Here is a 15,242-nt window from a genome sequence, read left to right as displayed (position 1 = left end):
CTCCTGCCCCACTGACTGAGTTCTCCCATGTGCCCGAGGACTGAGTAGAATAATATAAAAGGAAATCAGTTTTGCAGGCTACGCAGAAAAGGGCAGCCAAAATGATCAAGAGAATGGAGCAACTTTCCTATCAGGAAAGGTTGCCCCATTTTGGGACTTTTTAGTCTAGACCAGTGGTTCTCAACCTGTGGGTCCCCAGATGTTGTTGGACTACAACTCCCATCATCCCTAGGGAGTTGTAGTCCAACAACATCTGGGGACCCACAGGTTGAGAACCACTGGTCTAGATGAAGGGCAGGGAAGAGGTGACATAATAGAAATCAATGGCATGGAGAAAGTGGATAGAGAAAAGGTCGTTTCCCCTTCTATCATAACGCTAGAACTCACAAACATCTAATGAATCAGAATGTTGGATAATTCGGGATGGATAAAAGGAAGAACTTATTTATGCGGAACATAGTTAAACTATGGAAGTCCCTCCATCAGGAGGCAGTGATGGCTTCCAACTAGAATGGCTTTAAAAGAGCATTAGACATAGACTAGCAGTCGCTATCAGCCATGATGGCTGTGCTCTGCCTCCAGGGTCAGAAGCAGTAATGCTTCTGGATAGCTATTGCTGGGAACCACAGGAGTGAAGAGGGTTCTTGTGTTCAGGTCCTGCTTGAGACATTCCCATGGGGATCTGTTTGGCCACTGAGAATAGGATGTGAACTAGATGGGCCATTAGCCGGATTCAGCAGGCTCTTACGTATATGTTTTGGGTCTGCTTCAAGTACACAAGTACAGCTCCCATTTTGTTCCAGCCTTAATTCATCTTGTATCCTTTTCATTGCCCAGCCTTTCGCTGCTAATATTTACTACCCACCACAACTGTCTGCACACCGTCATTATTGGACAGGTATGCCAGGCTCCACATTTCCTGTGAACTTCCCAAGCAGCAGCCATCTCTTGGGCAGCATGCTCGCCGGTCCGAGCATGGTCCCCGCCTTTAAATTCCAGTTGCGGCGAGACACGATCGACTGGAGGCGGTTCAGTGCCATCGATGTGGAGCGGGTGGCTCGCGAGCTGGACCTTGCCACTCTGCAGGAGAACATCAACAGCATCACCTTTTGCAACCTCGATGCAGAAAAGTGCCCCTACTGTCAGCAGCCAGTTGACCCTGTGCTCTTGAAAGTCTTCAAGATGGCCCAGCTGACCATCGAGTACCTGCTGCACTCTCAGGAGTACTTGAGCATGAGCCTGGCCCTTCAGGAAGAGCAACACCAAGCGACCCTGGAAGACCTCAAACGCGTCAAGCAGGACTGGGATAAGCAAGCAGAAGAGCTGAAGGGTGTCAAGGAAGAGAGCAGGAGGCGTAAAAAGATGATTGCCACGCAGCAATTGCTCTTGCAAGCTGGGGCCAATAACTACCACAAGGTGAGTGATATGGCTGCATGCTTTCTGTGCAGCTTTCATAATTGTAAGCAGGGCTAGCTGATATCTAGTATTCAACATTGTGGTATATCAGCAGCTAAATACCATGATATGTTGATATATCATGATGTCTGGAATGTAACTCGGATGCTTCTTCCTCCCATCACCCAGTCCTAACAACAATAACAACATCAACAATTTATTTATACCCCGCCTATCTGGCTGGGTTTCCCCAGCCACTCTGGGCAGCTCCCAACAAAATATCAAAAACACACAAAAAATTCAAACATTAGAGGACTTCCGGTCGGTGCCAGCGCTTAATGGCGGTCCTAGCTCCGAGCTCCGGAGAAGGACTGCTTCGCAAGTTCGGGTCTTACCCGCTACGGCAAGCGGGGGACCCCTAAAATCCCAGGCGCTGAAGCCTGAGAACAAGGAGACTCGGTGGGCACCTTTGCGCCCCCCGGTACCGTGAAAGAGCCTTTTTAAAGGCTACGGATCGACATCGGGAGTGAGCGCGGTGCTGAGAGTCGCTACCCAGCCTGCGAAGTGAAGCCGCGTCGCCATAAGCGGAGAGCGCCGATTCCTTCCTGAAAAGAAAATCTGGACTGAATCCCCGTGAGTAAGAGCTGAAATATAATCGGGACCTTTAAAATTTTAAAAATTGGGCTAAAAACGGGGGAGATCTAAACAAAGGAAGTCTGCCTCCCCCCGACTGCATGAAAGTGAAAGCAACGGAGCTCTAAACCTGCATCCGTTTAAACTTGCTCTTTGATCAGCTTAACCGGACATTCAGACCCTTTGATCTCCCCTCTAGCTAGCAGGGCAGAGGGGAGGTGAATTTGAGCAATAACTGCAAGATTTATTGGAAGTAAAAAACCTCTGCTGTCTCACTTATTTGAAAGCATGAAACGGTCTGCCTTCTTAGTACACTGAACTGACTTTTCCCTGTGAAGTGATACTTTGATACAAAGTTTCCACAGTGCCTGGCTACTGTACAATACAACAAGAAGTAGCATAAATAGGGCAACTGTGGCAATTTGAAGTAACAAGCTTCTAGACTTCTGACTGTGTTAATCTCCCTTTTATATTTTGGACATTTGGGACAGTCTCCTTTGTCTCTATACCTGGAATCTTTGCTCTATGGCCATTTTGATTTGCCCCCTCTAGAGGACAAAGTGAAGTCCGGCACGGCCTAAGACAGTGGAATTTTCCAAGGGAGAATAAATCCCGTGGGAACTGACCTTGACATGAGTGGCGCACAAGAAGAGATAGTCACAAGGGCCAAGACCAAGCAACAATTACAACAACAGCTGCAACAGTCACAGGTAAAGAAAAGAGGCTCAATCTCAGGCGCAATAGTTGGATCAACAGGAACAACAGCATCAACAGGACAAGACAAAGGAGCAGCCGTCTCTATGGAAGCTGTGACAGATGCCTTGCTCAAGATAAACCAAACTCTGGAGTCTCTGACAAAACAGACTTCAGAGAATACACTAAAATTAACAGAAATTTCAGCAAGACTAAACCAGAATACAGAATCTATAAATAAATTGGTGGAGGAAAACGCCACTACGCGCCAAATTGCGGAAGACGCCAAAGCTACTGCGGGAGAGACACAGGAGAAATTAGAGCCGATCGCCAAGAAGGTCTATGAGCATGATGCAACTTTGGCCTTGTGGGAGTTACAGAGGAAAGAGAGAAATTTAAAAATAAGACTGATCCCGGAGAATGAAGGAGACAACCTTGTGGAATACTTGACACGGGAGTTTGTGGATTGTTGGGAACTCCAGGAAGACGAATTCAAAATTACGACTGCCTTTAGATTGGGTAAGAAGCAAAACAGAAAGACTCCGAGAGACTGCTTGATTACACTTAGATCCAAGGAGGAAAGAGACAAAATATTGGGACTACACTTTGAAAAGGCCTTGCAGATTGGAAACTCAGCTGCACAGATCTTTAAAGACATCCCAAAATATTTTCTGGACTTAAGAAACTACTACAAGGACTTAGCCCTTTTATTAAAGAAAAACGCTATCCGTTTCAGGTGGGAATTCCCACAAGGGCTGTCATTTGACTATAAGGGAAACAAAGTGAAAATAAAGACAATTCAAGATAAAGACAAATTTTTGGCAAGACACCAGGAGGACTTACAGAAGGGGACTGTTGATGTACTTGCAGAACAGAGGAGAGCATTGGATATCCTGAATCTCCCGTTTGGACAAAAACCACTACCATCAGAAGAAGAGCAACAACTTGGAGCTGTTGGAGGAGCCTTAGAAAAATAACAAGATGGCTCTGCAATTCCTCAGTTGGAATTGTAATGGGCTCAATGGGCCTTTGAAGAGAAGACAAGTATTTCATATATTGAATAGAGAACAATTGGACTTGATATGCTTACAAGAAACTCACATAACCAGAGCCCACAGGAGATTACTTTCAAATAAAAGGCTAGGACAAGAATTTATTTCATCAGACAAAGTTAAGAAGAGAGGAGTTGTAATATATGTGAAGGAGAAATGGGCTCCAAAAATGATATTCAAAGATGAACAAGGGAGATATTTGGCTGTGGAGATACAAGTACAAGGAGAAAAATTCCTAGTTGTTGGAATTTATGCACCAAATGAAGGCAAATCCGACTTCTTTAAGAGACTTCATGAAACTCTGATGGACTATCTGGACTACAATATGATAATTATGGGAGACATGAATGGCGTGGTCTCCACTAATATGGACAAGGCACAAAGACTTACAGTCACCAAAGAAGGGAGACTCCCTAAGACTTTTTTCGAAATGACTGAAAATATGGACTTGATAGATATTTGGAGAACAAGGAACCCTCTGGAGAGAGAGGGAACCTTTTTCTCCCAAGCAATGATGACCTGGACCAGAATCGATCAAATCTGGGTTACTAGTGGAATGGCTCCGAAGATTAAGAAAGTGGAAATCTGCCCAAAAACTTGCTCCGACCATAACGCCGTGAAGATGGAGATGAAACTCACAACAACTGGTCAATTTAGATGGAGAATGAATGACACCCTCTTTCGAGATAAGGAGATTCTCACGAAGGCCCAAAAGACCCTAAAAGACTATTTTGAAATAAATCTGAGGACCGACGTGGAGAAAAGAGTGATCTGGGACGCAAGTAAAGCGGTGATGAGAGGATTTTTGATTCAACAAAACTCAATAAAGAGGAAAAAGCAAAATGAGAAAAAAGAGAAGATTCTGGAAATGATAAAGGAAGGAGAGAGGAAATTAAGAACAAAACCAAAGTCTCAGGACATTTTAAGAGAGATCAAATTATACCAAACACAATATATGGAATTGATGAACCAAGAGATTGAATGGAAGATAAGGCAAATGAAGCAAAAGACTTTTGAATCAGCAAATAAATGTGGCAAACTTTTGGCATGGCAATTGAAGAAAAGGCAGAAACTAAATACAGTTACAAGCCTGGAGGTGGATGGAAGGAACATATCCAAACCCAATGAAATTAGAAATTGCTTTCTAAGCTATTTCAAAAAACTCTACACCCAAGGCCCGCAAAATGAAGAAGATATAGACAAATTCCTCGGAAAATATGGACTACAAAACATCTCTCATCAAAGTAAGATGGACTTGAACCAGAGAATCTCAGAACAAGAGATAGAGGCTGCCATTCAGAATATGCAACTGGGCAAATCTCCAGGACCAGATGGACTGACTTCCAGATACTACAAATCGCTGAAGGAATGGTTGACTCAACCACTAAGAGAAGTTTGTAACGAGATCCTTGAGGGAAAAAAGGCACCTGAATCGTGGAAAGAGGCATATATTTCACTCATACCAAAGTCAGAGACTGAAAAGACCCAACTCAAGAACTACCGCCCAATATCCCTGCTTAATGTGGATTACAAAATTTTTGCAGACATTTTGGCAAAAAGATTTAAAAGAGTTTTGATGGAGAAGATTCATAAAGACCAAGCAGGCTTTCTCCCTAAAAGACATCTAGCAGACAATGTAAGGAATGTAATAGATATTTTGGAGAAGTTAGAGGTGAATATAAACACCAAGGCAGTATTGATCTTTGTGGATGCGGAGAAGGCCTTTGATAATATCTCTTGGAGTTTTATGAGGAAGAATCTTCATGGGATGGGGGTAGGTCAGGGCTTTGAGAATGGTATGGCTGCAATATACTCTGAACAAAAAGCTAAACTGATTGTAAACAATGTTGTGACTGAGGAGCTTAAGATAGAAAAAGGAACACGACAGGGGTGCCCGATTTCCCCATTACTTTTTATTTCAGTTCTGGAGGTGTTGCTGAATATGATAAGAAATGACCAGCAGGTCAAAGGTGTGCAGGTCGGAGCCAAACATTATAAGTTAAGAGCGTTCGCAGATGACCTAGTATTGACTTTGCAAGAGCCAAACACTAGTACGAAAAGGGCTTTAGAAATAATACAACAGTTTGGCCAGGTAGCTGGATTTAAGTTGAACAAGCAAAAAACCAAAGTTTTAGGGAAAAACCTAACAGATATGGAAAAGGAGAAATTTCAAGAGGAAACAGGTTTGACTGTGGTCAAGAAGGTTAAATACCTAGGGGTTTATTTAACATCTAAGAATCAGAATTTGTATAAGGACAACTATGAAAAATGCTGGTCAGAAATTAAAAAAGATTTAGAAATATGGTCAAATTTGAAACTGTCAATGTTAGGCCGAATTGCAGTAATTAAAATGAATGTATTGCCTAGAATGTTATTTTTGTTTCAGACCTTGCAGATTATTGATAAGATGGAATGTTTTAAGAGGTGGCACAAAGATATCTCGAAATTTGTCTGGCAGGGCAAAAAGCCCCGAATTAAATTTAAAATATTGACAGATGTTAAGGAAAGAGGGGGTTTTGCCCTGCCGGACCTAAAATTGTACTATGAGGCAGCAGCTTTTTGCTGGCTCAAAGAATGGATGCTCCTCGAGAACACGGACATCTTGGATCTGGAAGGTTTCAATAACGCTTTTGGTTGGCATGCATATCTTTGGTATGGTAAAGTTAACAGTGCCTTTAAAAATCACATTGTCAGAAAAGCATTGTTTAATGTTTGGATAAGATATAAAGATCTACTAGAAAACAAAACCCCTAGATGGGTGTCGCCAGTGGAGGCTAAAGCAGTGAAGAAACTCAATATGGAGGTCGGATGGCCGAAGTATTGGGAAATCTTAGAACAGGATGGAGATAAGTTCAAACTACAAAGTCAGGAGAAATTGAAGCATAAAGTAGAAAATTGGTTCCAATACCGCCAAATAATGGAATTTTTTAAACAGGACAGGAAAGTCGGTTTCCAGGTGGAAAAATCAAAATTAGAAACTGAACTGTTAGAACCCAATACTAAGAATTTATCTAGAATGTACAACTTGTTGTTGAAATGGAATACACAGGATGAAACAGTTAAATCGGCAATGATTAAGTGGGCTCAGGATGTTGGACATAATATTATGTCAGCTGACTGGGATTGGTTATGGAACACCGGTATAAAATTTACGGCATGTAATGCCTTAAAGGAAAACATTATGAAAATGGTATACAGGTGGTACATGACCCCAGTCAAGCTGGCAAAAATCTATCATTTGCCTGATAACAAATGTTGGAAGTGTAAAGAGATTGAAGGTACCTTTTATCACCTTTGGTGGACATGCCCGAAGATAAAGGCCTTCTGGGAGATGATCTATAATGAAATGAAAAAGGTACTTAAATGTACCTTCCCTAAAAAACCAGAGGCCTTTCTCTTGGGCATTGTCGGCCAATTGGTGACAAAGAAAGATAGAGCTTTTTTCATGTATGCCACAACAGCAGCAAGAATACTCATCGCAAAATATTGGAAGACACAAGATTTACCCACTTTGGAAGAATGGCAGATGAAAGTGATGGACTATATGACACTGGCCGAGATGACAGGCAGAATCCGTGACCAACGAAAAGAGACGGTGGAAGAAGAATGGAGAAAATTTAAAAGTTATCTTAAGGACTACTATAAACTTAATGAATGCTAAAATGCCGTGGTTACCAGAAACAAAGGGGTACAGGGATATAAGGTCAGATTATAAAAGAGGACTAAGAGGATAGAGATTGGAAAGTAACAATTGGGAGTTGCTAGTTGAACTACGGACATTGGGATGCAGAGAGGGGGGGTATGGGGAAGTCCAAGAAAAGAGGTTTATGAAAATATGTTTGAAACTATACGTGTATGTTTGTCATTTTTAATGTTTGTTTGTTTTTCTTAAAAATGTTGTAAAACCAATAAAAATTTTATAAAAAAAAAAAAAAAAATTCAAACATTAAAAACTTTCCTAAACCGGGAGGCCTTCAGATGTCTTCTAAAAGTCAGATAGTTGTTTATTTCCTGGACATCTGGTGGGAGGGTGTTCCACAGGGCGGGCCCCACTACCGAGAAGGCCCTCTGCCTGGTTCCCTGTAGCTTCACTTCTCTTAGTGAGGGAACCTCCAGAAGGCCCTTGGAGCTGGACCTCAGTGTCCCAGCTGAACGATGGGAGCAAGCCCCAATACCTCTGTGGCTTATGTTAGCCAGAAGGGCAGGGGCTTCATTAAACTGTTCAGCTGGGGGCAGGAAGCCTCCTGCCTCCAGCTGAACTAGCCCCCAGACTGCTCTGGCTCATGTGAGCCGGAGAAGCGGGCTTCCTCAAAGGTACAGGCAGATGGAGGTGTAGAAAGTGCTTGCCCAGAACCCTTTTGGGCTCTGTCTGCCTGTCTGTCTGTGCCTTTGCTGTCTGCAGGCAATCTGAGCTGGGAATACATCATGGCTCCCTGGCCAGCACAATGTATCACCCGCTCAAAATGTCTGAAACCGGTATTGCAATCAGAACGCCATACCATACAAATTACCAGTATATCACCCAGCCCTAGTTGTAAATAGGGACACACATGGGTACTTAGGACAGCCTTGCTCTCACAGTAAGGATCATTGCTGGACTATGCCTCCCCCGCCCCTGCCCCCTGCCACATCCTAACCACAATGGCATGCTGTAGGAAGTATTTGAGCATATGTGTACTATTGGGATAGACAGCTATTGGTGGGATGGAAGGGAAGCTAGTGGACTTTTCTGTTTGCCTATATATGCACATGGGCAGAACAAGCCATGTGTCACACCAGCAGTGGCTGATTATAACAGTGGCACAGCCACCACTGCATCAGCAACCCTGCTGCTCATGCCAGCAAGGGTGGATGGTGGGGCAAAAATGCACTTTTGCTATACCAGCTCCCAGACTAGGGCAGCAGACAGGCCCAGATTGGGCCAATTTCCATCAGTTGACAGCAACAGGGCCGCCTCTACCCCCTCCTCTCTCCCAGAATGTGCTCCTACATGAGGATGCACAGACTGCTCCCAGCAGGGATACTGCCGGTGGTAGCTTCCACCTATTTGCTGTTTGGGTGGGTGCACTGAGTGGAAAGTAGGAAAGGACCTTGAAGGTGGAGCTGAGCCCAAACTTCTCAGATGGCATTTCCCTGAGAAAAAAACTGCCTGAGATCTTTCTTTTTGCCATCCCCTCAGCCTGATTTAGTTTTAATTAAAATTTTTTCCCCAGCAGAATTTTCTCCAGATATTCTCCTCCGTTTTGTTCTGGCGGCCACCCTTAGCCCTGCAATGCTCCAGGATGATGTTAGATCCAGGGGACTGATGAGGATGTAAAATGGTGCTCATTCTGCCAATGCTGCTGCTGCTGCTGCTGCTAACATTTGCAGTGGCAGCAAAAGGAGAAGGGGAAACTTTGTAGGTGGTGGGTGGAGATAAGGTACTGGAGATACTGGAGAAATTTGGTGAAATGAGCCTGCAAGTTTCTGTGCCCGCAAACATAGTGGAGGATTTGGAGAGATTGCCTGAGCACTGTTGTACCACAGGTCATCTCGTCCAACCCCTCTGTTCAGTGCAGGATTTACAATGCAGGATGCAACTACAACATCCCTGACAGTTTCTACTTAAATACCTTCTGTTTTCTGAGGACTGTCCTTGGTAAATAGGGACAGCTGGAGCATACGGAACTGCATTATGCACTGTGGATTTTCAGTCAGCAGCCTGTCAAGGAAATGTGAATGATCTTTGTTTTTCTTCCAGCTCATCTGCCTGATTGTGGTTGCAGAAGCAAACATAGATTAGCAAACATTGGGTGGGGGGGAGGTTACAGCTGTCTGGGTGTTAGTACTTCAGCAGCCATTCACAAACATCCCATAATTCAGATTTAGTTTGAGCATCTGGTCCTGCATTAAGCTTGGAGTTGGCCTAGTGGAATGCTTTGCTCCTCCTCTGGATTTTTAGGTCTATGTCAGGGATCAGCAACCTTTGTCAGCCGAGGGCTGGTCCACCATCCCTCAGACCTTGGGGGGGGGGGGGCGGACTATATTTTGAAGGGGGGAAATGAACCAATTCCTATGCCCCACAAATAACCCAGAGATGCATTTTAAATAAAAGGACACATTCTACTCATGTAAAAACACGCTGATTCCTGGACCGTCCGCGGCCGGTTTGAGAAGACGATTGGGCCACATCTGGCCCCCGGGCCTTAGGTTGCCTAACCCTCATCTATGTGATAGCTGTCAAGGTTGTAAAGAAGGACACTCATGGACACATAGGCCAAACTCACACCATGCTTTCAAAGCACCATGATACCACTTTAAACAGTCATGGCTTCCCCCAAAGAATTCTGAGAGCTGTTGTTTGTTAAGGTGCTGAGAGTTGTTGGGGAACCCCTATTTCACCTCCATGGTTTTCTGTTTCTCAGGGTGATTTTACAGTCAATCCCTCTTCCCAAGGCTCTCTGGGAATTGTGTGGGGAATAGGGATCTCCTAACAACTCTCAGCACCCCTCGTAAACCACAGCATCTTGAATTCTTTGGGGGAAGCCATGAATGTTTAAAGTGGTGTCATAGTGCTTTCAATGTGTGGTATGGATGTGGTCCTGGTTTGTTTGGCTTAGCATGTGGTCTAAATCCAGAATTGTGATTCAGCTTTCTTCTCCTTGACCTATTGCCAAAGTTTGTCCTGCAGTTGCAGGTCATGGTCGTGAAGGAGGCATCTTCACCCTGATCCCTGGTCTGAGTGACAGGCTAAGCAAAACTCTGGCTTAGGTGTCCTCCCAGGCTAACTTAAAAGCCCGGGGGAGAGAGAGAGCAGTGTGAGTTCCTAGCTGGGAGCCAACACATTCATGCGGACATGATGAGCCACCTTCTGGCTTACCTTGATGTGTCAACCAGGCCAGCGTGTGACCTATCTATCCTTTTCTTTGTCTTTCTCTAGTGCCAATTCTGTGACAAGACCTTCATGAACTACTCCTTTCTTCAAGCCCACATGCTGCGCAGACACCCAGAGGTCACTGCAGCACGTGAGCATAGAGGGTTATTTCATTATGTACTGCTTCATATTTCAAGACTAATAATAATTGCTAATTGGTTTACAGTGTCTTAAAAATATCACAAATACAAAAAGAAACCAGCAATACCCCCCTTTTTAGCAGCGCAGAAGAAAAGAATTATATATGTCTTAAAACATCAGTATAAACAAGCATTAACATATGGGGACCATGATAACTAATAGCCGATCCGAAATACAGAGGGCATTGTTATTCGGTGTGCTTGTTCCTTCAGCACAAGGACTTTTAGCTGTGCAGTGGAACTTCCCCCTCCCCCTCCCCCTCCCCCTCCCCCTCCCCCTCCCCACAGGACAGCCTGTGTGCCCTCTAAATCTGTTCTGGGAGTTCCCCAATGCTCCAGAGCACATTTGGGGAATGTGCAGAGCACACACATGAAGAGAATGTCATAGAAAATCTACTCAATATTGATCCAGAGCAGAATTCCAACATATAGTTAGCAGAGTGAAAACTTAAACACATTGCAGGATTCCCCAAAAGTAAACCAGAGGCAATTAATAGTTCATGCAGCAGAGCTTTACTGCTACTGAAGACAAATGAGCATAACGGTTGCAAATCCAATACATTCAGGATTGGCACCGTTCATAAGAAATCCAGTTGCAGCAGACTTAAATTAAACTTACAATAACTTATACAGTCATACCTCATGTTGTGTTAGGTTCATGTTGCGTCTTTTCGGCTTGCGAACACAGCAAACCCGGAAGTGTATACTTCCAGGTTTCAGTAGTCAAGGGTGATGGATGTTATAGTTCATCTGCAGGACAGCACAGTTACTGCCCCTGATCTGAAGTGTTATTTGAGACCATCAGGGGCCCATTGGATCAATCAAACTGTAAAAACATTTCATTTTTGAGTGCCTCTCTCCATATACAGGTTGATACCCAGTAGTTTGTTACTAATTAAGAATTCAGGCATTTTCTTTCCCTTAACTCATGGGTAGAAAATCTGGAGAGATTTCCTTTTACATTAAAAGATCATTATAATGAAACAAACTGTTTAGCTTGCCCATTATCTACAAATAAGGGGCTCAGTAGCTATCATTTTTTTTCTGAATGATTTCACATATAAACTGAAGATGTCATTCTGCAAATCTGGATACAATCATGCAACTATAACTGCCCCACCTCAGAAGGGTATACTTCATACTCACATAATTATAAGGTTAGCCATAAAGCATATAGATTAAAACATGACAAATACATTTTGTTCAAATTGATTTACCTCACCAAATAATATGCATGAGATTCTCTGAGGTATAGCTTTGGATTTATGACTGGGAACAAAATTCTTCTAGGAAGCCTAAGAAAACTGCAAAATATACCACACACAAAGGTGGCAAAGGAAGTTCACAAAATGAGAGGAAAACAAAATCCACAAACCTAGAGGAAATTCAGCTCTGGGCATGGTTTTGTCCAGCAGAGGGCAGTGGTCCCGCTATAATTTATGATGACAATCCATTATAGAGCTAGCTGTGCTGGTGTGCTTTGAAATCAACAGGCCTAAACACATTTATTACTGGATTGAAATGTGGCCCATGTTAATGCACTTGTGTCAAATATTATTTTCCTGACATACAAAGCAATGTTTTAAGTAAAAAATAAATGAGAAATAGAGTTTCAGGCTGGGAAAACCAAGCCAGATGGGCAGAGTATTATTCTTACTACTACTACTACTCATATTATTATTATTATTATTATTATTATTATTATTATTATTATCATCATTATCATTATCATTACCATCATCATAAGTGCTTTTTTTCTGGGGGAATGCGGGAGTACACATACCCCTAAACATTTTGTGAATCTAAGTTTGGCCTCATTGAGGGGCAGTATTTCAATATAAGTAGGAAAATGAGAGTACCTCTAAACATATTTTTTTAAAAAAAGCACTGATCATCATCATCATCATCTTACATTCCTGGGTACCACAGTTAAAAATGTTTGCAATTGACGCCATAACTAACTGTGCCTTTTTCTGAATGAATTTTATAGAGCAGGAAAAGAAGAAACAAGTGGTACAAATGGAAAGTGAGATTGAAGAACTGAAGGTCAAACTGAAGGAAACCCATGCCCAACTGGAGGCTGAGAGCCAAAGCAGGGCTCAGGTATGAACTCACAAAAGCCAAAGCCCTCATAGCTTGCTGAATTACAACAATCTGTTTGTAGCCAAAGTGAAAGCAGTGCATGCGAAACTCTTGATAATGCACTTTTGCACCACGGCAGCTGAAAGGGAAGAGGCTTGTTGTTTGTTTATTTGTTTGTTATATTTGAGTCCCATTTTTGCATTTTGAAAGTAGTAAAGTGATTTACACAGTAAAAAGTAAAATAACAAAGACATTCAAATCAGATTAAAAACACCAATGAACAAAACCTTTTTTAAAAAAAAAATACCCATCCAACAATATTTCTTCTGATCCAGTAATAATAAATCCAAAGGTGAGTTGCCTCCATTGCAGAAACATGCACACTATGAAGGTGTGAGGGGACCCTGAAGGGCAAACATTTGCAGGCACATGGAAGTCCTTCAGAACAATGCCAGTCATCTCAGATAATCTCTTGGCCTGGGTATCTGCTGTTCAGTGGGGTGGCCAATAAACCAGTGTAAAGGAATTCCTTGTGAGCCTCACGTATATCAGGGAATGGCTGTAGCGCAATGGCAGAGCATCTGCCTTGCAAGCAGAAGACCCCAGGTCCGATCCCTAGTGTCTCCAGGTAGGGAAATATTCTACCTGAAACCATGGCCAGTCAAGAGTCTATTGAGCTAGATGGACCATCTGCCTCAGTATAAGATAGCTTTCTATGTTCCTGTGTGCGACAATCATACACCTTGAACTCAGTGGGACTTAGCTTTGACTAGACATAATAAGATTGTACTTTTAATATATTTGATAGGGCAACTTGTCTGCACAGGTCATTGCCACTCCACTCATCCCCCTCCCACTGTTGCAAGCTATGTTGAATATCCAGCTTAAACTAGCTGGGCAAGAATTGGACCATCCTGCCCTTTGCTTAGAGTATTTCCACTTCCGTTTGAACGAGTGGGATTTCTGGAAACTGCTGTCAAATCATTCCATAGCCACAACTCTTTGTCTTTTCTAACCAGCTTATTTCCAGCTTCAGATCTTGTTGTTTTGTTGATAGGAAGCAGAGCACATGAGGCAAAGAGAAGAGGAAAGCAGAAGAAAATTTGAGAGATGGAAGGAGGAGGAGAGGGTAAAGTTTCAAAGGGAGATGGAGGACCTCCGGCACCTGTTCCTCACTGAATTCAAGGACATTGCCAGCAAGAATTCCGCCTTGGAGGGGGTAAGGCGAATGCACAACTTGAACATTCAGGGCAGTCACAGCCTTCAATAAACTGGCATGCTGCTTTTAAATATTACCACAAAAGAACAGCAGGGCCTTTTCTTCAAGGATTGATAAAATTCCCTATGTTAGAGAAGGATAAATCACTTTGTTTGAGCATGGAGGGACCTTGGTAATGTGGTGCCCTCTGTGTTGCCAAAATTTCCATCCTTCTCTGGAGATTATTCAGTAGAATGCACTTTTCTGGTTATAAATAGCCTGGATAATTTTGCAAGGTCTTGTTCACTTAGCTGAATTTCCATCACCATGCAGAAAGTGGAGAGCCATGCGATTGGTTATGCTCCTGTTTGTGGGGAATATCCACACTCTAGCTAGTCGTCCTTGCCCAATCAAGATAGTAAAACACGAAGCGAGAAGCTGGTGTTCCTCTCAACAGTTATTCATACCTACATAGGGAAGTCCCAACTTACATGACAACTCTGTTTTTTATATTCCATCAGATATGGCACAGAAACCTAACCTACTGTACCTGAGTGATGCCTTAATAGCTCTGGCTGCTGCTCTTTGCCAGCAAAGTGTTTACATGTACCACTTATTCCTCCTCCAGAAGCTGCAGGAACTACAAGGCAAGAGTGCAGTGGTCTCTAATCTGGGGACATTGCAGGATGATGAGTCACCTGAACAGCAGCAATGGAAGAAGACTCAGAGGGAACTACAGGGGATGAAAGCAAAGATTGAGCAACAGGTGCGTGAGCATAGATGTGGTGCTTGTGAGCTCTGCAAGATATCATCTCTTGCTTGTAGAATATAACAGGGTAGGAGGAAGACACTTGAGAATACAATCTTATTTTTGCAGTCCATTACATTCTAAGCCCCACCCCAGGAGCCAAACCATAAAACCTAAGCTATATAACTATTGTGGGGAGTGGGAAATGATGGCATCAGATAGATTGTTGTGGAGTCACTTATGAAGATGTCCCTTGTGCTCTGACAGTAATACAACATGGTTTAACAATAGGAGGCAAAACATTTCAAAAGAAGACATTGGTAGGTGAAGTCAAATATAAAAAGCACATTTAAAACAGCATAATTAAGAAGAAAATAAAATATCATCA

General features: G+C 42.9%; 1 protein-coding gene across 4 annotated transcripts in view; it reads left to right on the top strand.

The window, feature by feature from the left end:
• DZIP1L (DAZ interacting zinc finger protein 1 like) overlaps window positions 1–15,242 on the top strand; it is a 31,556-nt gene that overhangs the window by 3,747 nt on the left and 12,567 nt on the right. For 3 of the 4 annotated variants that reach the window (XM_083506389.1, XM_083506392.1, XM_083506391.1), the window contains exons 2-6: window positions 838–1,416; window positions 10,693–10,777; window positions 12,817–12,929; window positions 13,966–14,127; window positions 14,735–14,872. In XM_083506389.1, the coding sequence (XP_083362515.1) occupies window positions 838–1,416; window positions 10,693–10,777; window positions 12,817–12,929; window positions 13,966–14,127; window positions 14,735–14,872 (1,077 nt within the window). Of the gene's footprint in view, window positions 1–837; window positions 1,417–10,692; window positions 10,778–12,812; window positions 12,930–13,965; window positions 14,128–14,734; window positions 14,873–15,242 lie in introns of all 4 variants that reach the window. The other variant, XM_083506390.1, reaches the window with a different exon arrangement.

The sequence above is a fragment of the Podarcis liolepis genome (assembly GCF_965112155.1).
Source record: "Podarcis liolepis genome assembly, chromosome: 5".
Taxonomy (NCBI): Eukaryota; Metazoa; Chordata; class Lepidosauria; order Squamata; family Lacertidae; genus Podarcis; species Podarcis liolepis.
Note: the sequence above shows the minus strand (reverse complement) of the source record. Positions and strands in the feature narration are given on the sequence as shown.